The 24,542-nt window shown below is 40.2% G+C and overlaps 1 protein-coding gene across 1 annotated transcript in view; it reads right to left on the reverse strand.

Moving 5' to 3' along the window:
- SORL1 (sortilin related receptor 1) overlaps window positions 1-24,542 on the reverse strand; it is a 173,687-nt gene that overhangs the window by 88,647 nt on the left and 60,498 nt on the right. Inside the window, exons 9-12 of the mRNA XM_032285161.1 lie at window positions 19,157-19,349; window positions 17,303-17,420; window positions 17,060-17,133; window positions 7,860-7,948 (exon numbers count right to left, since the gene is read on the reverse strand). Of these exons, the coding sequence (XP_032141052.1) occupies window positions 7,860-7,948; window positions 17,060-17,133; window positions 17,303-17,420; window positions 19,157-19,349 (474 nt within the window). The remainder of the gene's footprint in view (window positions 1-7,859; window positions 7,949-17,059; window positions 17,134-17,302; window positions 17,421-19,156; window positions 19,350-24,542) is intronic.

Below are 24,542 nucleotides of genomic sequence, written 5' to 3' on the forward strand. Positions count from 1 at the left end.
ATTCACTACAAATGAGGAAATAAAATTTTACAGAACATAATCTCACAATGAATGATCAGAATCACAATCTTAACTAAACATCATCAATAGCAGGACAACTTGATATTAGGTGCCTCCTGAATAAAGTATTAAGAATAACACATCTTTTGTGTACTATTCTATACAACTGGACAAATCCAAAATGTGGGATATTTTATACGATAATTGCTCCAGATTTAAAAAAAAAAAAATCAAGGCCACAAACACCAAATAAATAAAAAATGCAGATAATGTGTTATCGAATAAAAAAGACTAAAGGAGTATCATAGCCAAATGCAATGAATAAACAAATTTGTAATGTGTAAATCCAATCCACGGTTCGGTTCACGACTGACTAAATCCTGAACTGGGCAGGGGGAAAGCAGCCATAAATAATTTGAGGCAACGAGAAAATATAATCTATAAGTCATACCGTTCATGTTAATTTTCTTAGGTAGAAGAATGGCATTGTGATGATATAGGAAAATACCCTTATTTATTGGAGATACATGTTTAAGAAGTTGTGAGGGAGCAGGATGCCTGCAACTTTCTCTAAAATGATTCAGCTAAAAAATAATGGATGGATACACAGGATAAATAGATCAATGATAGAAGTGGAGCAAATTGGCAAATAGTAACAATTCGTGACTCTAGGTGAAGGTTTCATGGGTGTTCTTTATATGGTTCTTCCAATTTTTCTGGTCTTAGAAATTAAAAAGTTGAAGGAAAGTATATACTGAGGAAAGTCTCCAAGACAGGCTACAACAGAACAAGGAAGCAGGCCCTTGAAAAACTGAGCAGCACTTAAGTAAATGAACTGATTTTACATTATCCTTGGTATTGAAGAAGGAGGAGAAGAGGTAGGGAGAGGGAAACAGCGAAGAAAATCTGCCGGACGCTTGTTTCATCACCCAGTGAGCTGGTAAGATGCCTGACACGAGAAGTCACTCAATTCAAGCCTTCTTTAGAATCACAAGGCTTCGGCCCTTCTTAAATCCAAATTAGATGCAAAACTCTTTCACCTTTCTCATGTTTTTGAGATTTTAGTTTTACACCCTTGGGATTTTAATACTTGACATAAATCTTTTCATGATATCACTGAATACAAACACTTCGTCTCGTATTGAGATTATTAAAATTTATTCGGCCAAGCGTGGTGGTGGCACATGCCTGTAGTCCCAGCACTTTGGAAGGCCGACGTATAAGGATCTTTTGAGGCCAGGAGTTTGAAACCAGCCTGATAAATATAATGAGAAAAATATAATTTCCTACAGAATTTTTTTTTTAATTAGTCAGGTGTGGTGGTGCCCACCTGTGATCCCAGCTACTCCTCCGGAGGTTGAGGTGCGAGGACTGATTTTCTACAGAATTGTTTTTTTAATTAATCAGGTGTGGTGGTGCCCACTTGCAATACCAGCTACTCCTCCGGAGGCTGAGGTGTGAGGACTGCTTGGGCCCAAGAGTTCAAGGCTGCAGTGTGCCATGGCTGCACCACTGCAGTCCCGCCTGGGTGACAGAGCAAGACCCTGTCTCAAATTAAAAAAAAAAAATTTTTTAAAAAGATACTGCTACAAAAAGGCTGGGGGTTAAACCAAGTTGTAGAGTCACAAGGCAGAATAATAAATGTCAATGGGAGACTAAGTAATCTTCCCCTACAAATCTCTCACAAGAGGAGAAATCTCACCTGGCATATGCTTTTGGTTTAAGAAATTTTTGAAATAGACATTTGGATACATTAACTCATTCCATCTCTTCCTTGTAACCAGTGTGATAAGCTAAAGGTTCATATCACTTTTAAAGCAAACTGAACCAGCAGGGTCAACCAATTATCCACACATGATGGTAGCCACCTGCCCACTCAGGGGTAATGCTAAAGTCCACCTACTTATACGTTGCCAGGCTAATTCTCTTTAAGAGCTCCTTGAACCCAACATAATTTCAGGAAAGGAATCACCCCATTTCTTGAGAGTTCCCAGAGGACTCTGACAATAACTCATTAATGAAATTAACAAGAAGGTGCATGACCAAGCATAGCTTGTATCTGAAAATACACTGCTAATTTAGAAAATGTTGCTTTTCAGAATTTTTGGGAAAATGCTCTTGCCTTATCAAAAGCAACAGTTAAGAGAGCACATATTTTGGACTGAATTCTGACCCCTAAAGGAGAACTTGTGTTAGTAAAAGTGACAAGAACCTTGTGAGGAAACAAAGTCATCTTTGCATTCTTAAGTCATTCAAGAGGATATAGGGCACTAGCCTTTAGGAATGAGGAATTCAAACTGTTCAGATAAAAATATAGACATAATCTCAGGGTCAAAAACTCTCAAGAGGATGGGAAGGTCAGATAATATAATAATAAAACATAATATAACCACTGATACTTTAAAAGGAAGAAGTGTGGTAGATACCCAACTTTCTGCATAGGTAGCTATGCAGAAAGGTTCCTGATGAATTCAGGTTTCTTGTTTAGTTTTGTCTGTCACCCAGGCTAAAGTGCAGTGGCAGCATCTCAGCTCACTGCAACCTCCACCTTCAGAATTCAAGCGATTCTCCTGCCTCAGTGTCCTGAGTAGCTGGGACTATAGGTGCGTACCACCACACCCAGCTAATTTTTGCATTTTTAGCAGATATGGGGTTTCACCATGTTGGCCAAGATAGTCTTGATCTCTCGACCTCGTGATCCTCCCGCCTTGGCCTCCCAAAGTGCTGGGATTACACGTGTAAGCCACCACGCCTGACCAAGATCAAGTTTCTAAAAACATATTCAAGATGGGAAAATACGTCATATACCCAAGAGCAAAATATTCAGTTATTGCTAGCTAATTCTGGCTGTAATTCTCACAGCCAGCAGTCTATTGGAATAGTAGCCACATAAGTTCATAATGCGTCAAGGTTTATGTTTCAAATTACCAAAATAATTGGCAGACTGGTGGATCAGTGGATTGGCTATCTACTAAGTTCTATAAAGAATTAGAAAGAAATAGGATCATTGCTCTGATGGCCAATAGTATACATAATAACAGACATAACCATATGTATCAATTAAAAAAGAGTACTTGATATACATTCATTCATTAGTTCATTTGTTCATCCATTCATTTATGAAAACCATCACCCAGTTCTGCCTTTCTTCACTGTAACTTTGAATTGAAAATACTTTGTTTTCTGGCTGGACATCTCCCCTTGGACACAACAGAGAGGCTTCAATTCAACCTGTCCCTGTCTGCATTTAATATACGGCCCTGCAAGCCTACCCCTTTATGTCTGCCTTTCTATGAGTGGAATAATCACTTCTCCCGTCATCCCAGGTGAATCAGAAACCACACCCTGCAGACCCAGTCCTCAAACACACCCTAGCATCTGCTCTCACTGCCAGTTTTTCTCCACTGAATCCATCCTCTCCATTCTGCCAGATCCACTGGTCTATGGTGCAAGTCTAGCCATACCATTCCCCTAACAAAATCCTCAAAGGGATCCTATCACCTCAAAAGCAAACTTTAATCTCTTTAGTAAGGCACACGTAAAGTCCCCCAGCACCTGGCCTCTACCTACATACCTTCCTCCAGCCTCATTTCTCACCACTTCCCACCTGGAAATTTACATTCTATTAATGCTTAAGAGCACATTCCCCACTGATCCATGCTCTGGCCCTTGCTCAAGGCCCTGGGAAAAGCATTCTGACCTTGCTGTACATCCGTTTAGGCTCAGCTGAGGTTTCCTCTCCCAGAGGCCCTCCTCTGTACCCCAGATATCCCCACCTGGCCCTCACTCTGGCTCCCACTGCACCCAGGGCTCTCCATAATCTTATTCCTCCCTATATTTAAGTGACTTGATTTTGCAAGTGTTTTCTGCTAGATTGCCGTTCATCAGGAATGAGATATCTTACTTTTCTGTCCCCGGCACCTTGAACCTTTCCTTGCACACAGAAAAGGCATTATTAATAAACGCCTGTTGAAGGAAGTTAAAGAAACTGTATTGCGTTTTTTAACCCTGTCTCTCAGTTTCTTAACAGTTAAAAGGTGATAAGGACCTAGCTTGGTGGCTCACACCTGTAATCCCAACACTTAGGAGGCCGAGGTGGCTCATGCCTGTGGTCCCAGTTACCAGGAGGTTGAGGTGGGAGGACCACTTGAGCCTGGGAAGCAGAGATTGCAGTGAGCCAAGATCGCACCACTGTACTCTAGAAAAAAAAGGGGGGTGGGGATAAGAACACCTGCTCCTCTATATCAAGAGGAGAAGAAGAAACCACAGCGGTTAGGATAAAGTAGAGGTGGCTCTCCCAGCAGCTGTACCACTGAGAGGTGCTGCAATCAAGTGAAGACATTAACCCCTGCCTCCCACATTCTAGAACTGTGGGGCTGCTTCCAGAGCGCAGGTCCAGAAAAGACAACTGTTCTGCTGCATGCAGGCTTTAGAGAGGCTTTTCACAATTTCCAGAGAGAAGCCCTATGAAATCAGAAATCTTAGAAAAAAGATACTTCGGGGCAAATTCAAAACGTTATTACTACTAAGAGTAATATCACGCCAACAAGCAAACTGCAGCGAAGAAACAGAAATTGATCTTATCTTCCCGCGATCAAGCTGACAAACCTGTGTTTGAATCTTCTTTGGTCGGGGTGCAAAAATGCAACGGCCCCTTCTCTGAGGAAAAAGCCACCACTTCTATGCGTCCCGTGAGCAGGTTCACAAGAGCAGCATGCTGAATGAATGAATAAGTGAATCCCAGTGCAGGTTCTTATTTTCTCACTTCAGACATGTAGACACAACAGCAAAACAAAGTGTTCAGCTTCCTGCTCTGAATTTCAACTAACAGTAACAAAGGTAACAGTCTCAGAGGAGACTCAAGGTAAAAGCTGAAACAGAGAACAGTCAACTCCTAGATATCTGTGCTAATCAGGGAGAGAAAGACATGAATAACTTAAAAGAACATCAACAAAATATATATATATATACACACACACACACACACACACACACACACACACACACACACATATATATATATCCCAATGTTTATTTTGAGCAATGTTTCAATTTCTGTCCCCACTACTGCCTATTTGAGTTACTAATGCTACTTTACTTGGCTTTCCTCCTTAACGATGGGTAAGATCAGAGCAGAAAGCCCTCTTTCAAACAAGCCCCTCCTCCCAGGCTCTCTGTCTGCATCTGGCTCAGAAACAGCATACAGGCACAGTGGGCACAGGCAGCTCCCGAACAGTGCCCCACTCGCCTTTGCATCCTTGGTATCTAGCACAGCATCTGCTTCATTGTAGATGTTTGACAATTGTCTGTGTAATTGACCTGAAATGATTCCTAACAGAAATATGCTCACGTTCCAGTGTGGACATTAACTCCTGACTAATCACTTATTCCCTCATGTCAAAACTAAGGAAGGTGGATTAGGTCATCTCTGGCGTCTCTTGGGTATCACCAGGTTGCACACATCCAGGGAACCTCCACTCACATCTGTGCTCCAGGGATCATCATTTACACAGAGCACAACAGCAGTGGTCCCCTTGGAGCTGTGCAATTGGCACACTAGCTAGGTATCTTCTACTTTTATAAATCAGCTAAAAAAAAAAAAAACATAAGCAATCTTGGAAGATTAAGCATGCATGACCTATTTCAATCAAATATTTGCTAAGTGCCTGTTAACCTATATTGAGCAGAAATGTTTATCTCCGAAGACCTTACTAACGAGTTGCAGAATTCAGGCACATCATGTAAAGGTAGTTAACATAAGGAGTCAGAATATGATCAATGCCAAATTAATGGGAAAGCCTGTACATGCTATGAGTCATAAAGGAAAAAAGATCTCTGTGGTGGGGGAGGCCAAACTCAGAAGGGGCCTGAAGCCCTAGATCAGCAACAGATATCCAGTTTTGCCAGAAGCATCCTCTACTCATGCATGGGCATCACAGCAAATCACCATTGTAGTTTGAGAATCTGAACTAACTCGAATATTATTTCTTGCTTTTCAGAGCAGCAGGAGAAGCAGCAAAATACCTCTATGAACAACACACTGAGTAAATGCCAGGTGGCTACACAGATTTAGGCCAAGCTCAGGTTGTTATGTGGGACACATGCACCTGTCAATAGGAGGCCTGTATTTTTTTCATATTTTCAATGCTTTATTTGAACTATTCAAACAGACACCTCCAAATGACCTATACGAGTAGAGGAATGCTACAGTGTCCATAACCCCCCCAAAGTCTACAACGCCCAAGTCATTTTGAAATGTCTGGGGAAGGCTTTATGATTTTCTGGCAGCAAGTTTATTTTCCTGATCATGTTTTGCTCCAGCTAGTGCAGAATGACGCTGCGTTCCCTGAGCACATATGCACCGACAGATGGTGTAAGAGGACTAGAATCACACTAACTCCTTCAGAGAAGCCAGTTTGGAATGCAAATTTAATTTTCAGAGAAGTTAAACAAGGCAAATCGAGAACTGACTCTGAAATCTGAAAGCCATACTAAGAATGAAATGTATTCCTAGGAAGCCAAACTATGTCCCCTACGTGCGTATTATACACATAGCAGTATACCAAAATGCTGCAATTGTTTCCTCGCCCAGCTTACAACTACAGGGTGGCATGCATCGTTTTCATCTACAGATACACAGTACCTGGCACAATCACTGCTTGCTAAACATGTTAAATTAATGAGTATATAAATGACAGCACAAATGCGGGAAGTACTGTGCTCTGTGATGGCCGTTGTCTGGGCAAACACCAATCTGAATATGAATACAGAGTGTTGCATACAAATAGGACCTCTTCGGACTATTGCCTCTGAAGAAACCACTAACCAGTGCTACACAGAACAGAGAACAGCCAGGTGGGATGCCAAATACTTTGCTTCTCTCTCCTTCTCTGAGGCCAGGCTGCTCAGCACATGTCAAATTAACCACAGGGGAAAAACCAGCTGCTAAGATCTCTTTTTCCAAACCACCCACCTCTCTCTTACTGCTGGCCCTGTTTTTAAAAGGAACAAAAAAAAAAAAAAAGAAAAATCTTTTTCCTTGCAATAAACAAGATAGTTACAGAAGCCCTCTCCATATCCTTCACGAATTTATCTAATGGGTTCAGCTCAAAAACAGGGAGAAGTGTGGTCTAGCATGAACTTGACCTAACATAAACCATTCAATAACCAGCCAAAAGTAATCAGAGGACTGGTTCTAATAAAATCAGAACATAAGGGGGTAGAGGTTACAAACTCCTGACATTTTTGCTTTTCAGAACAATATATTGCAAAGAATATAGGACACAATCTAAAAACCCAAGGGCTAATCCTGTCCCTGTCACTAACAAAGGGAATGAGCCTGAGTAAGTTAATTCACCTTGCTGAGCCTGTTTTCTCATCTGTGAAATGATGCAGTTAACCCCAAACAACCCTTCCAGCTCTATGAGGTGCCACCCCCAAAACCTAATATACCAAAAGTCAATGGCTATCAAGTTGTATGCATTCTGTAATTGTTACTCATGTACTATTATTAACGCTATTTATTATTAGTCATTCTATATAATAAAGACACAAAGCAAAGAAGGACAAAGTAAAGAGCCTCTACTTAATTATTTAGTGATTATTAATTCTTTCTATAGAATTATACTTTTCAAATCCATAAAATTAATTGTCCTAGTCCTCACAAACTCCATTTGACATAGAAAAAACCAGGTTCTTATTATTCCCATTTTGGAGATAAAGACTTTAAGTCAGGTCCAGAGGTCACAAATTGTGCTGTCAACAACCTAGTGCTGTACAGATATAATCCATTTATAATCACAGACGTAAATTTCTGGGAGAACAGTTCGATGTTAAAAGGCCTCATCAGAGACACTTACTTGAGCTCATTGGTTTCCATGCCCTGGGCAATGGCCATGATGATTCCGCCGTGGTCTCCCCATGTGTAGTAGTGAGGTCCAGGAAGTGCCTGAGGAGGAAAAATCCACCGTGACACCACTGCTGTGGAGGTAACGGTGCAGAAACCATGCACACATGCCCACAGGCACGCACACAGACATAACAGCGATGACAACCACTTGAAAACAATTTTTCAGTTTACAGAAGACATTCACATCCATCATCGCATCTGTTCCATACCATCTTAGGGACAGGCAGAGCAAGTTCTAGTATCTCAATTTTTTTTCCCAAATGAAAAAACAAGGGCTTAATAGTAAAATGGCAGACTGTGAACAGCAGAGGCAGGACTCAAATCCAAAGATATGATTCTCACCAACCCATAATTAAAAATTAAGTAACTGAGGTCCCAGTTCTACTATGACAGTATTAGCCCTCTATAGCCCATCCTTCCTGCTAATTACAGCTGAAAACTCGACAAAATACAAAAAAAATTCCACTATCAGCAGATGCTGAGAAGTAAACAAAGCAAGCAGCTGTGGAGATTTAAAACCTAGAGAGGTTACCCACAGTCATGAATTTCCTGGTAAAGCTTTGCCCTAAGGGAAAGTCCCAGTCATGGCGTGCACTTGAGTCTCAGTCACAGCTGAAACTTCAGTAGACACTATTTCCCCCAAAGGAACCAGGGAAAGGAGCCCCTGTAGTAGAGGAAAAGTGTGGATGGAATTCCATAGCAGGGAGTGTCAAAAATGTAAATCCCCTAATTTTGTGTATGAACTTACATAAGTCGCAGCCTAAACCCCGAACTGTACATGCATGAAACAGACACAAACCAGTATAACAAAGGCTTAGACTGAACTGAGAGTTAAAATACCACCTACAGAAAGCAAGACAGAACTCAGGGTCAGAACCTAAACAGGCTGATTACATGCAGAAACAAAAATATATCACTATCCCTCAGAAGGCTTAATTTCATGAATTTCACTCACATGTGCAGAATACAAACCAAAATTACTTAACATACAGCATACAAACATCCATAAGATGTGTCCAATTCTCAAGGGAAAAGATAGTCAAAAGGTGCCAATCCCAAGTGACCCAAATATTGGATTTTTTTTTTAATTTTTAATTTTTTGAGACAGAACCTCATTCTGTTGCCCAGGCTAGAGTGCAGTGGTGTGATCTCAGCTTACTGCAACCTCTGTCTCCTGGGTTCAGGCGAGTCTCCTGCCTCATCCTCCCAACTAGCTGGGATTACAGGTGTGCACCACCATGCCCAGCTAATTTTTATATTCTTAGGAGAGACAAGGTTTCATCATATTGGTCAGGCTAGACTCAAACTCCTGACCTCAAATGATCCGCCTGTCCCAGCCTCCCAAAATGCTGGGATTATAGGCATGAGTTGTAATCCATGCCTGGCTGGAATTTTAAAATAGCTATTATAACCATGTTCCATGAGAGAAAGAAAAACACATTTAAAATGAATGAAAGATAAGAATTCTCCCAGAGAAGCTAAAATAATTTTTAAAAAGAAACTAAACAAATTTTATAACAGGAAAATATAATGTCTGAAATAAGAAATTAACTGATGGGCTCAATATCAGGAAAGAAATGACAAAGGAATTAGTGAACTTCAAAATAAATATAGATCTGTAGAAATTACAGATCTGTATGTTCTAAAGGACATACAGGCGAAAAAAGATTTCAAAGAAAAAAAGATTGCCAAGGACATGGGGAACAATAACAGTAGGTCTAATACGTAACTGGAGTCTAAGAAGAATGAGAGAAAGGGATGGGAGCAGAAAAAAATATTTGAAGAAATAATGGCTAAAAATTTCCCAAATTTGATGAAAGACATAAATATAGATTCAAAATCAGCATCTACAAGAGAAAAATGGCATGTTACACAGGAGAATGATAGCTAAAATGAAAACACTTTTCTCATCAGAACCCAGCGATACCAGAAAACAGAAGACATCTTCAAAGTACTGGAAGAAAATTACTATCAACCCAGAATTCTCTATCCAATAAACACATCCTTCAGAATGAAGGTAAAATAGAAATTTTCAAATAAAGGTAAAACAAGAGAATTCATAGCCAACAGATCTCACCACAGGAAATGCTGTAGAAATTTCTTTAGGATGTAGGGAAATTTCTCATGGGTAAACGGAGATTTTTCCAGAATGAAGAGTGAGTATTAATTGCCTACTACTTCTCCTGAAGTAGTAAATGTTTGGTTAAGTATTTAGCTTCTTTGAAATTCATATGATAATTTAAAGCAAAAACAAACATTGCATTGTTTTGTAATGTAGGTTGATGTGATACATATGAAAATAACATATAGGCAGGGGAGGAGAAAAGGGACGTATATGGTTGAAAGGGTTCTAAATTTTATGTTAAGTGCAATACCAACTCAAAGAAGAGTATGAAAGGTTAGATACGTATGTTGCAATCCTTAGAGAAACCACTAGAAATACACATAGATAACCCCCCCAAACATCTAAATAAAAGTAGAATACTTAATATATCTAGATAATACAAAAGGAGAGGGGAAAAAAGGAACAGAGGAATAATAAATAGGAGAGACAAAAAGAAAAGAAATAAAATATTAGACCTAAATTCAAATATATCAATAATTACATTAAATGTTAATGGCCTAAGCATTCAGTTAAAAAGCAGAGCTTGGCAGACTGATTGAAAAAAAGCAAGACCCTACTATATGTTGTCTGTAAGAACACTTTAAAAAAACAGGCATGGTAGCATGTGCCTTTAATCCAGCTATTTGGCAGGATCACTTGAACACAGGAGTTCGAGACCAGCCTGGACAACACGCAAGACCCAACCTCAAAAAAGAAAAAAAAAAACACTTTAAATATAAAGATGTAGATAGGTTGAAAGTGAATGGATGTTTTAAAAAATGTACTGTTCAGGGCTGGGCAGTGTCTCAAACCTGTGATTACAGCACTTTGGGAGGCCAAGGCAAGCAGATCGCTTGAGGTCAGGAGTTCAAGACCAGTCTAGCCAAAATGGTGAAACCCCATCTCTATTAAAAATTCAAAAAATTAGCCAAGTGTGGTGGCAAGTGCCTGAAAATTCCAGCTACTCAGCAGGCTGAGGCAGGAAAACCTCTTGAACTCAGGATGCAGAGATTGCAGTAAACCAAGATCGCACCACTCCACTCCAGCCTGGGTGAAAGAGTGAAACGTCATCTCAACAAAAACAAAATAGACGTGCTATCCAAACAGTAAAACAGAAGAAGTCTACAGTAACTATTTTAATATCAGATAAAATAGACTTTAAGACAAAAGGCATTACAATAGATAAAGAGGGATAGGTCATAATGATAAAAAAAAGACAATTCATGAGGAAATAACATTATAAATGCGAATACACTTAACAGAGACTCAAAATGCATAGCAAAATAAAGCAAAAATTGACAGAATTTAAAGGAGAAACAATTCAGAATCATAGTGAAAGATCTTACCATTCCTCTCTCAGGAATTTAGAGAACTAGACGCCCCCCCCCCGCCCAAAAAAAATCAGTATGAACACAAAAGATCTGAACAACAGTATTAACCAACTTCATATAAATAATATCTATAGAACACTACCTCAAACAACTGCTCAATACATATTCCTTCCCAGTGCATGTGATACATTCAACAATACAGATCACATGCTGGATCTCAAAACAAATCTAAATAAATCTAAAGGGACTGAAACCATACAAAGTGTCTTCTCTGACTATAGGAAATTAAATTAGAAATTAATAACAAGATATCTATGAAACCCCCAAATACCTGCAAATTAAATAACACTTTACTAAATAACTTATCATTCAAAGATAAAAATCAAGAGATACTATGGATTGATGAAAATGTTCTAGAATTAAATAGTGATAATTGAATAATCTTGTGACTACACTAAAAACATATGAACTGTATACTTTAAAATGGTAAACTTCATAGTATGTGAATTATATCTCAGTTTTATTTATTTTTTATTTTTTTGAGATCCATCTTGCCCTGTCACCCAGGCTGAAACTAATACAATCACAGCTCACTGCAGCCTTGACCTCCTGGGCTCAGGCAAGCCTCCCTCCAGAGTAGCTAGGATCATAGGTATGCTCAGCTCATTTTTTTTAATTTTTGTAGAGACAAGGTCTCACTCACTTTGGTACCCGGGCTGGTCTTGAACCCCTAGCCTCAAGTGATCCTCCTGCCTTGGTCTCCTTAAGTGCTGCGATTACAGACATGAGCCACTGTGCCCAGCCTACATCTCAGTTTTAAAAGAGTACATTAAACATACTCTTAACTTAAAAATACTAAAAATACAACATATCTAAACATGTTGCATATAGCTAAATTAGTATTTAAAGGAAAACTGACAGCTTTAAATGCTTACATTAGAAAAGAAGATATAAAAACAATAACCTAAGATAGTATCTTAATAAGCTAAAAAAAAAAACACAAATAAAGGAAAAAATTATTTTAAAAAATCAAACAAAATAGATAATAGAAAATCAACAGAGCCAAAAGCAGATTCTTTGGAAAGATCAACAGTATTGAAACACCTAAACTAGAAAAAATAGAGAAAATACACAATCACCAATATCAGGAATGAAATCACCAAAGATCCTACAGACATTAAAAAGATAAAGAGAATATATCATCAATACCATAAGGCTAACAAATGTCACAACTTAGGTGAAGGGACAAATTTCTTGAAATACGCAACTCATTAAAACAAAAAGAACAAAATCTGAATAGTCTTATAACAACCAAAGAAATTAAATCTCTTATCAAAAAAATATTCCCAAAAAGAAAATTCATGGTCTGGACAGTTTCTTCAGGGAATTACACAAGAAAAAAATAACACTAAACTTTGTCCTAAAAAACAGGAAGAAGGGTTCACCATGCTGCTTATTTTATGATACTAGCCAAATCCTAATAACAAAACTTGAGAAAGATTTTTTAAAAATTACAAAGTATCTCTCACAAATATCACAAAAATCTTTAACAAAATATTAGCAAATCAAACCTAGCTGCACATAAGAAAGATAATGCATTATGACCAAGTAGAGTTCATCCTAGTAATTCCAGGTTGTTTTAATATTCAAGAATTGATTAATGCAATATTTAACACATCATAGTAACAGAAAAAAAAACATCATTTTAATAAATGTAAAAATAGTATTTGACAAAATCCAGTATCTGGTTATGGTAAAAAAAAATACTCAGCAACTAGTAATAACAGGGAACTTCCCAAATGTTGATAAAGAAATCTACTGCTAACACCATAGTTAATGGTAAAAAGGCTGAATTGTTTCCCCCAGAGAGAGAGAAAAAGGCAATGACTATTTTCATTACTTCTGTTCAACATTGTACAGAGGTCCTAGCTATTGTGATAAGAAGAATGAAAGAAATCAGAGGGGAGAAAATGGAGAAAAAGAGGGAAAGAGAAGAAGAAAAAAGAGAAAAAGAAAAGAAATAAAAGGTATTAAGATCAGAAAGGAAGTAATAAAACTGTCAATGGTATGATTGCTGACATAGAATCTAAAAACCTACTGGAACTAATGAATTACTTTAGTACGGTCACAGGATACAAGATTAATATTTAAAAAATCAATTGCATTCTTATATACTAGAGTAAAAATTGGAAAATAAAATATTTACAGTAGTACAAAAAAAGTAAAAATACCTAGGAATAAAGCTAATAAAAGATGTATAGGACCTCTACATTGGAAACTACAAAGTACTAAGAGAAACTAAAGAAGAAATGAAAAAAGATAGTACATTCATGGATCCGAAGACTCAATAGTATTACCATGTCGATTCTCCTCCAAATTGATCTATAAATTCAAAGCAATCATAATAAAAATCCCAGCAGATATCGTCGAAACTGACAAGCAATTCTAAAATGTATAAGGAAATACAAAACCTACAATAATAAAAATGATTTTTGAAGTGATCAAAGTTGAAAGACCCTTCTTGATCTCAACATTTGCTATAAGGCTTTGGAAATTAAGACAATTTGGTATTACCGAAAAGACAGATTAATGGAATAGAATAAAGTCCTGAAATAGATCCAATATTCCTAATATTGGCCCATATATGGCCAATTGATTTTCAAACAGATACCAAGGCAATTCAGTGGGGGAGAGAGAAGTGTTTTCAATAAATGAGGCTAAATCAATTGGATCTCCATACAGAAAAAATGAGTATCTACTCACATATCATACAGAAGACCTGAATCCAGAATATATTGTTTAAAAAAAATTCCTACAACTCGAAGAAGACAGACAACCCAATTATTAAAATTATTTTTAAAAATTTATTTATATACTTATTAAGACAGGCTCTCACACTCTTGCTCAGGCTGGAATGCAGTGGCACAATCACAGCTCACTACATCTTCAACCACCAGGGCTCACATGACCCTCTGACCTCAGTCTCCTGAGTGGCTGGGACTACAGGCATATGCCACTATGTCCAGCTGTTCTTATTTTTTGTAGAGATGAGGTCTCCCTATGCTGCCCATGGCTCAAGCAATCCTCCCACTTCAGCCTCCCAAAGTGCTGGGATTGTAGGCATGAGCTACTGTGCTGGAACAACCCAATTTTTTCAAAAAGGCAAAAGATTTGGGCAGACACTTCACAACCAGATTTTAAAATGACCAGTGAGCACATGAAAAGAAGCTCAACATCATTAATTGGAAAATGCCAATTAGAACTACAATGAGATATTATTACATGCTTATTAAAATGCCTAAAATTAAAAAGATTAATCACATCAAGTGTTGGCAAAGATGCGAAGCAATTAAAATTCTCACATACTGTTTGGTGTAAAGGTAAAAGGGACCATAATTTAGCAGTTCTTTAAAAAGTTAAACATACACTCCCCATGCTACCCAGCTATCCATTTCTAAGTATTTACCCTACAGAAATGAAAAAAATATTTACATAAATGTTCACAACAGCTATATTTGTAATCAGCAAAACTAGAATGTTTATCAACAGATGAATGAATAAATAAGTTATGATATGTCCCTACAATGGAATACGACCAGCAATTTAAAAGGAATGAACAACTGATACACGAAACAACTTGGATGAAACTCAAAATCACTGTGATGAGTGACAGAAGCCAGGCAAAAAGAGTATATACTGTGTGAGTTCACTTATCAAAATTCTAGAAAATATCAATGAATAACCTATTCCAGAAAATGCCAATGAATAACAAAAGCAGACAAGGACTAGAGAGAGAGGAGAGTGGGATTGATTACCAAGGGGCACAAAGATACCTCGGGGAGGGTGATGAAAATGTTTGTTATCTTAATTGTGGTGACCATAATTAATTCTGATCAAATTGTACACTTTAAGTATGTGCAGTGTACTGTGCCTTTAACTGCTTCAATAAAGTTTTTAAAGAAAAAAGCTAAAAATAAAAGAATAAAAATTATTTTAAAAAGAAAAAAGCACAAAAAAGGAATTCTGGGAATCAGAGAATTTATACAACTAATTAGGAGGAAAAAGAAAACTAGAATTATGATTATCAGTGCTCCAGGCAGCATTCTGTCCACTACAGCCTCTTCTTCTGCCACCACCTGCTCCCTCACACAGCCCAGATTGTCCCTCTAAAGTGAAGGCTGCCCATGGGGACTCAGATGCCCACTCACACAGATACACTCACAATCTTTTCATCCCCCCGTCAGTTCTCTGCTATGTCCCAAAATAAGGTCTCTTGTGCACTGGCTGCTTCTTGGCAGACACAAGGCGCGTGTGGAGGGAGGCACTGACAGCTGTCCCAGTAATTGCCAGATGATACCACTTCACTGGAAGAGGAACAAGACACTGCTTTCTACCCAGAAGGAAATCACTTGCAGATGTGCAAATCCCAGATTGCACCAACAGCAGAAGGCACAAACCAACCACAGGCCTATTCGCAGAGAAGAGGATGGCCCATTTCCAAAGGAGCGTCCAGCTCCACAAAAGGGGAAAGCAGCTGCTTAATCTTACCTTGGGAGCTGGACAAGGACAACCCAAAAATTCCCTTTCACACTGTCCACACTCTACGACGGCCTTAACAATCTCCTTCATCTGAACACATATTTATGTTCGCCACCATATGGTACATGGTGTCTGAGCCTCATCTCTCTCCTTAGAAGCGATGGTAAGCCCTGTCACAAGTGGGAGAAGGCTTGTGACAGGCCTCTACGAACTGCAAGGTGCCAAACGAATGTCGGGTATTTTTATTACTGCTTTACACATTATCTATTAAAATATAAAAGTGAGCATGGTGCATTCCCAGTAAAGGACCACGCAGATGGGAGCCATGTCCACTAGCCCTTCTGAGAACTGCACATCACTCCTCACATGCTCCTCCGTCTGCAGGGGTGCTCGATGACAAGATGCTCATCCTGCCAAATGATCTGTTGAGTTTTACCCTGGCGGCTCCTGGCATAATTAGTGGGTCACCCCTGCAAGCAACCCCTACAGAACAAGACCAAACAGACTTTCTTGGCCTTAATAAATGATGGGAGGCTGACAAACTTTTTTTTTCACAAGTTTGGAAATTCACTAATGCCCAAAGATGAAGATCAATTAGCATTTTGGGACAAGAAGACTAGCCCCACCTTCAGAACTGGTATAATCAGGATTGACAATAGTTATACAACTTTAAGGTAAAAATAAAGTCTACTTCCACAGCACAGAACAAGATGAAAGTGTCCATACAACATAGCCCATCAAGGACAGGCTTCATTTCAACTTCAGTAATATACAGAATAATAATAAAAATAGCCTCCTTCAGGCCTGATATCACTACATTGTAATTTGCTGATATGTGCAGCAAATATGCCCTGAGCCCCCACTCCATACCAGGTACCCTTATGGGTCCTAAGAATAAATAAGGCAGTAAAACAGACATTGTCTTTGCCCTCATAGAGCTCATAATCTTCGAATGTTTACTAAAATTCACACATTTGTAAAGGTCTGTTGTTAATTTAAAGTCACTATAGATACAAATCAGAGGCTTCAGGTACCTTTCTTGATTTTATAGTCATATCTGGCATTGTTGGTCTCTGCCATGGGCCATTTGTGTCCCTGAAATGCCAAGGCACAGTCCACATTCTCACACATGCAGGAACCAGGGTGGAGGGGAGGGGGTTGGGGGAGGGGCCTGACCTCTCGCCACCTGGCTCCAGCACTGCTAGAGATGTACACGTTGGTCTTGCTAGCCAAGTTCTTTCCCACTGAGCCTAAAATGCAAGAGAAATAATCATGTTTAATTTCAAGAATATGTCAGATAATCACCTTGCCCAGCCAAAAATTTTGAGTAGTATCTAGCAACTAAGAATGTCTTCAAGCCTTTGGCTGCATATCCCTAGACAGCTGAACCCCTTGTGAGAACAGGCAAGGCACACTTACCGGTGGCAATGATGAGGCCGGGAGCTGACTCCTTGGACAGGATGGGCATTCTCCGGAGCTGGAGGTTGAGGAGCTGACTGAGGCGCTGAGCCAGATGAAGGGAACAGCCCTGGGAAAGCTAAGCAATCAAAGTTTCAGGCAGCGTCAGCATGTGATACCATGCCTTAGCGCTCCATGTAAACCCTGCAGCCTGCATGAGGGCAGCTGACATGGGGCAAGGAGGCCTGGTCCAGAGGAAATCAGACTCACAGCCCAGCTGTTTCCACACACCCCTGGCAGAGATGATCATCTGAACCCACATAAATGTCCCATGGAAAAAGAGAACAATTACAACTTAGAACAACCTTCTGAGACTCTCAGGGAATAACAATTAGAAATCAGTGTCAACTCAAGTAGATGGGAAAAATCATCATCTCATCCTGTCACTCAGAGATCCTCTCAAGTGACTCAGAACTAAAGAGAAATGAAATGATTTTGTCATAGTCATTTTCTAAGTCAGAGATGTATTTCAAACATGATTCCAACAATTCTGTCATAAGAAAGAACAAGAATCACATGTCATAAATCTCATGGGTAAGCTCCCCGATGTACAGTACATGATCTATAAAAACCAAAGGATTAGCATTAAATTTTTTCCTGTGTATTTTACAATTGTACAAAGGCATAGGTATACAGGGCAAGGCTTCAAGTGATTCAATCTGGCCTCCATCACTCATGTTCAGATTTTAGTAGTTCTGCAAGCAATCAGGACAAGACCTTTTGCCATATGGTCACGCTCAGCTCTTCCGCTCAGAAAGTGCTTGCTCAATGCTACTCAGATGTGGACAGGGTTCTGAACAGGAGAACTATATGCTTATGTGGTTGTGGTCAGGTAAAAATGGTAGCAAAGTCTGCTGGATTATTTGCTACTTATTTTTGTCGCAGAAGGACCTCTAACAAGTATCTGTCTTGCTAGCGTCTCAGTTTGACCAATGAAAACTGGAACAAATTAGGTTGGGTCTCAAAGAAATATTTATTTGCTCACTCCTCTTTCTGACTCATGCTTCTCTCTGCCTGCAAGAAAGTCTATTCATTGATGAGTTTCTGTATCCTCAGGTAATCAGACTTAACCATTTCCTACACATTCCTTCCACCACCTAAACTCAGAAGAAGAAACCAAAAGCTGATGAGCCGTCCTACAGTTCATAAATAAACTGATCAGTCAGGGAAACAAAAGCTGAATTTTAATGATACCATTAATTCAATTTAGCTAAAGCCTGATCCCCACAGCACGCTCAAAAACACCCAAGCCCCAACCACCCAGGATCTCACCAAACTGCTGTACAAGACACTACTGAGGGAAGAGGAAGCACCCAGATATTTGTCTATATCTACTTATAGGCTGCCTCTTTCCAAAATTAGATTTGATGTGGTAAGCCAAGACCCACTGCCAAACAGAGAAGAAAAACCAAGAAGTAAATTCTAGAGTAAGAGTCTCCAAAAGAATTTTCCCAAGGGCCACAGATGCAGCATATAGGGGAGTCCACGTAGCCCACCATGGACAAACAAAATTCAAAAATCCAAAAGACCAGGTAATTGCCTAACTAAACAAGTAGCACTAAAAATGAATACTACTTTTGTTTTTTTTTGTTTCTTTTCTGAGTTGCTTCTGTCCAGAAGTGGTAGTGAGACCTTAGAGCAGAGTTTGGAAACTGCAAATGTAGCAACACAGATAAAAAAGTCTGTTCCATGTGATATTAATAAAATACTATGTGATCTTGTATTTTTTCAATAAATTCTAGACATAGGAAACTACCACAGAGCAGGGCTCTTTCCCTTATATTAAAAAGCAAAACAAGATTAAAGCATCAATACCTCACAATTGATTTTCTCTCCATATCCCGTGAAGGCTGGAGCCTGCAGAAATTCCCAGGTTCCCCCTTTATCAAAGGTGATGACTGATCTCATGTTCTCCTCATTCATAGAACCATTAATCAGAGTAGCAATGTAGACTCCTTGCAATCCTTCCACTCGATGGAAGTCAGCAAATGGCTCATTTGCAAAATACCTACAATAAGAAAATAAACAGCTATGAACCTGAATTGGTATTTGCTTTTTATTATAAATAACATAAAATTTGACCATTTAAAAAGTTCACAATTTTGTGGCATTAGGCACATTGACAATATTGTGTAACAATCATTACTATCTAGTTCCAGAACATTTCATCATTCCAGAAGGAAACCTCATACCCACTGGCAGTCACTCTCCATTTCCTCTTCCCTTCCCAAGCCCTGGAAACCACTCATCTGCTCCCTGTGTTTATGAATTGGCCTATCTAGATATTTCATATAAATGGAATCTGCAATATTTGGTCTTTTGTATCTGGTTACTTTCACTTAGCATAATGCTTTCAAGGTTCATCCCCATTCTAGGATGTTGTTAGTACTTCACTCCCTCATTTTTTTTTTTTTTTTGAGACAGGGTCTTACTGTTGCCCAGACAGGAGTGCAGTTGTGCAATCATGGCTCACTGCAGCCTTGACCTCCTAGGCTCAGATGATCCTCCCATCTCAGCCTCCCAAGTAGCTGGGACTATAGGTGTGTGCCACTACGCCCAGCTAATTCTTTTATTTTTTGGTAGAGATAGGGTTTTGCCATGTTGCCAAGGCTAGTCTCGAACTCCTTAGCTCAAGTGATCCACCTGCCTCGGTTTCCCAAACTGCTGGGATTACAGGCGTGAGCCACCATGCCCAGCCAGATAATCTGCTATTTTTAAAAATCTATTTCTTGTCAATTTTTAGGGCCAAAAGGCTTATCTGATCAACAATTCCTAACAGGGGGTTTAGAACGATTAATGTAGCATGCAAAAGTTGACATGAGAGTCACATCTATTACTTCACTATTGAAATTGACTCCATATCCTCCAGTGAGCCTTCAAAAACAGAAATCATTAAGTCAGACCTGGAAGACAACAATAACAGTGCTAAGGCTTAAAATTCAACCCAATCTGTAGCAACATAACTCTGGGTTACACAGTCCCTCTCTAGGTATTTACAACCTAATCATCCAACACCCTGATCAGATAGAAGCCCACACATATTCTGTCAGAAGCTCAGCAGAATCAGTCGATTCCTTCCTAAAGAAACTGTACATACAGCAAGGATGACTCTAGAAAGCTTGGGATTACATCTGTTAAGAGAATAAGTCCCTCCCAGGCTTTATCTTCTAGGCTGATACCCTGATGCCATTGGAAAGTCATTTTGTGCTAAAATCATACACAACACTACAAAATACAGCAGATCTCTGAGAAATTGTAAGCAGGGTTCATACATGGCTGTTAAGACTGGAAACGTGTCCTTTATTTCAGGGGTTCTGAGCTACTGGCTACACTTTAATAAAGCAGAGAAATCCTCCGCTCCATCATCAGCCTCCACATGATCTCTTCAGCTGGATGGCTGCCCTGCCACCTCGGACAGAAAGACGCAAATGACAACCTCTGAGGCAGGAAAAGGAACACTAGGATCCTCCACAAAGCTGCTTCATTCAGGCTGAGGGACTGAGCAGAATGCTGAATGAAATCCTGGAGTTGAGACCACATTCTCTGACATGTGGGTTTCCTTGGGTCTAGTTCAGTTATTTTTCAGGGGCTTCCTTAGAAACCAGCTTAAGGTCTCTTTCCCTCCTGCTCTCTGCTGATCTCTGCTCTACTTCACTGGTGGTTACCATCATAAACTCTGTCATCCCATGGGGCTTCTTCTGTGTATCTGGGAGGTCTGAACGTCTCTCATTTACATGAGCATTGTTTCTTTCCCCGGTCAGATTCTGACTTCCTGTATTTCACATGCTCGTCCACCAGGTGTCCCAGCCCATCCTTTCCTTTTCCCCACTTGACCTGCCCCATAACAATGTGCCCCACCCTAAGTGCTCTCTAAGAGTCTACTTTTTCCCATTTTATCCTCATTGACCCTCACCGGGGCACTTCTCCCCTTCTTCCCAGAGGACCCCAGGCCAAGGCTTGCCAGGCAGCTCACCAGGTCCCCTACAGCCCCACTCAGTGCAGAATCCATGCCCTGGCAATACCTCCACCAACTGGGCCAGTGCCCCTCTCTAAGGTGCCCCTGAGGGCCTGACATCTCCTCAGCACATTAGTTCCTCCAAAGCATTCTGTGTCTAGCTAGTGAGGGCCTATATCTTTCCATGAGACTCTCACCTGGCACATCCCACCACTCGGATCACTGGCACATCCCACCAAGGCCAGGGTCATTTCCTAGTAAGAGCTCTTTCTCCATTCCTCTAAGTAACTTAGAAGCAGTTCCCAGACACCACACTTTCCCATTCAGTTCAAAGGCTTGGGTCATTTCACGTAGCAGTTTACTCTAAACCAGCTTGCCCACATGAAGTGCTAATTCACCTTCACCCCATTTCATCTGGCTGAGACCCAGATGCAGATGACTAAACATCACTCAACTGAGTACATCAGAACCTCTCTAGTCTTGAGATAAAATCTGAGAAGAATGAGAAAACTGAGTGGGACATTGGTCTATGACTCTTGATGTGAATCTATTTCCAGTTTCTTCACTAGACTGTGCACTCAGGCGAGGCGAGGAGGCCTTCATAACTCTGTAAAGGGCAATTGCTCTGGCTTCTAGCTCGTCCCAGCATGAAACATTCACCCTGAATATCTGACAAATGAGGAAGATAAGAAAATATTTAGCAAGTTGTGACTTTTCCACCCATAGTCAGGGGCTTTCAATGGTGAAAACAAAAATTTAAAAGTCAGTGGAAGGTCTGAGGGATAATGATTCATTATTTTAACTATTAAAAAAGGAGAATATTATTCACCCATAAAAATGAATGAGGTACTGATACATTGTACCCACGGATGAAACTTGAAAACATTATGCCAAGTAAAAGAAGCCAGACACAGAAGGTCACATTTTATTATATGATTACATTTAGAGGAAACATCCTATAAAATAGACAGAAACCAGATTGATAGGTGCCAGGTGCTGGGAGAAAGGGACAGTGGAGAGAAGTGACTTAATGGGTATGGGGTTTTCTTTTGGAGAAATGAAAAGGGCATAAAATTAAACAGAGGTGGCAGTGCCACAACATTGTAAATATACTGAATGTCACTGAATTGCCCACTTTAAAACGGTTAAGCTGATGTTATATACATTTCAACTCAATAAATAATTTTTTTTTTGAGATGGAATCTCGCTCTGTCACCCAGGCTGAAGTGCAGTGGTACGATCTCAGCTCACTACAACCTCTGCTTCCTGGGTTCAAGCAAGTCTTCTGCTTCAGCGTCCCAGGGAAGCTGGAACTATAGGTATGTGCCACCAAGACCTGCTAATTTTTTGTATTTTTAGTAGAGACAGGGTTTCACCACGTTAGCCAGGATGGTCTCAATCTCCTGACCTCATGATCCACCTGCCTTGGCCTCCCAAAGTGCTGGGATTACAGGCGTGAGCCACCACACCTGGCCAATAAATAATTTTTTAAATACAAAACCACAAGAATCAGCCTGAAGGAGCTAGGATCTGCCACTGAGCAAACCAGGACAAACTCAGCATGTAAATGAATCATGGCAGGAATGGTTTCTAACACATTAAATAATAATTAATCCATGAGTCTATGTCAGAGGAGGAAAGGAATAAAAGACGGGCACCTCCAAAAGAGAAGAAACAAGAAGTGGAAAAGCACTATCAGAGACCAGGTAGAAAGCTGGGCACGTGGATATCTAATAGGCCTCTCCAACCAGGTAAGTCCCAAACTACGCTCATGATGTCCCCCCAATAATGTCCCTGGCCCAGCTCTCCCTGACTCCCTATGCAGCCACCTCTTTACAAGCAGCTGGGGTGAAGCAACAGCAGTCCCTTTATTCCTCCTTCGATAATATCCCTCATCCCATCCATCAACAAATCCCATTGGTTCTACTCTTTCTTTTTTTTTTGAGACAGCATCTCTCTGTGTCCCCTAGGCTAGAGTGCAGTGGCACCATTTTGGCTCACTGCAACCTCTACCTTCTGGGTTCAAGAGATTCTTCTGCCTCAGCCTCCCAAGTAGCTGGGATTACAGATACGTGCCACCATGCCCAGCTAATTTTTGTATTTTTAGTAGAGACGGGGTTTCATCATGTTGGTCAGACTGGCCTCGAACAGTTGACCTCATGATTTGTCCACCTCAGCTTCCCAAAGTGCTGGGATTACAGGCGTAAGCCACTGCGCCCAGCCTCTACTTTCAAAATATATTGAGGGTCTGACCATTTCCAACATGTCTAGTGCGACTACCCTGGGCCCAGCCAACATCCATCCCTACTGGCCTGGATCTCCGCAATACTTTCACAACTAGCCTTCCTGTTTCCTACAGTAGTCAAATTCCCACATAACACTGAGGATAACTTCTGTAAAAGATAAGCCACATGCATGCTCACTTAAAATTATTTATAACACTATCCATTTATGTTTTAAATTCTTTTTGATATAGAATGCAATTCACAGTTTTTTAATGGAAAATAAATTAAAAGGTTAAATCAGATCATGTCCATCTCCTGGTCTAAACCTTCCATCTCAATTAGAAGAAAACAACAGGCCCGGGTGCGGTGGCTCATGCCCGTAATCCCAGCACTCTGGGAGGCCGAGGCAGAGAGATCACTTGAGGTCAGGAGTTCGGGACCAGCCTGGCCAACACGGTAAAGCACTGTCTCTACTAAAAATACAAAAATTAGCCAGCCTGGTGGCACACGCCTGTAATCCCAGCTCTTTGGGAAGCTAAAGAGAATCGCTTGAACCGGGGGGTCAGAGGTTGCAGTGAGCCAAGATCATGCCACTACATTCCAGCCTGGGCAACAGAGCAAGACTACATCTCAAAATCAAAAGAAGAAGAAGGAAAAAAAAACAAAGTTCTTCACAAGCCCCTGAAGGCCCTATAGGATATGAGCCCTGCTCTCTTAGGTCCTATTTCTTCCACTGTCTCCCTTACTTCAGCCCTTCCAGCCACCCTGGCCTCCTCCCTTCTCCTAAAACACCAATGCAGTCCAGCCTCTGAGTTACTATGCTTCCTGTCTGCCCTGCTTTCAGTGCTAATCACCCACGCATCTGCTTGGTTCCTTCCCTCACATAATTCAGGCACCTGCTTAAGTGTCCCCCTCCTGATGCAGCCAGTATAATAACGGGACACCCTTGCAAATACCCATTCCCTGATTTTGCTTTATTTTTCTTTTCAACATGCAGATCACATATTTGCTCATATTGTAT

This window comes from Sapajus apella, unplaced genomic scaffold (assembly GCF_009761245.1).
Source record: "Sapajus apella isolate SASKATOON/1434 unplaced genomic scaffold, GSC_monkey_1.0 scaffold16, whole genome shotgun sequence".
Classification (NCBI taxonomy): domain Eukaryota; kingdom Metazoa; phylum Chordata; class Mammalia; order Primates; family Cebidae; genus Sapajus; species Sapajus apella.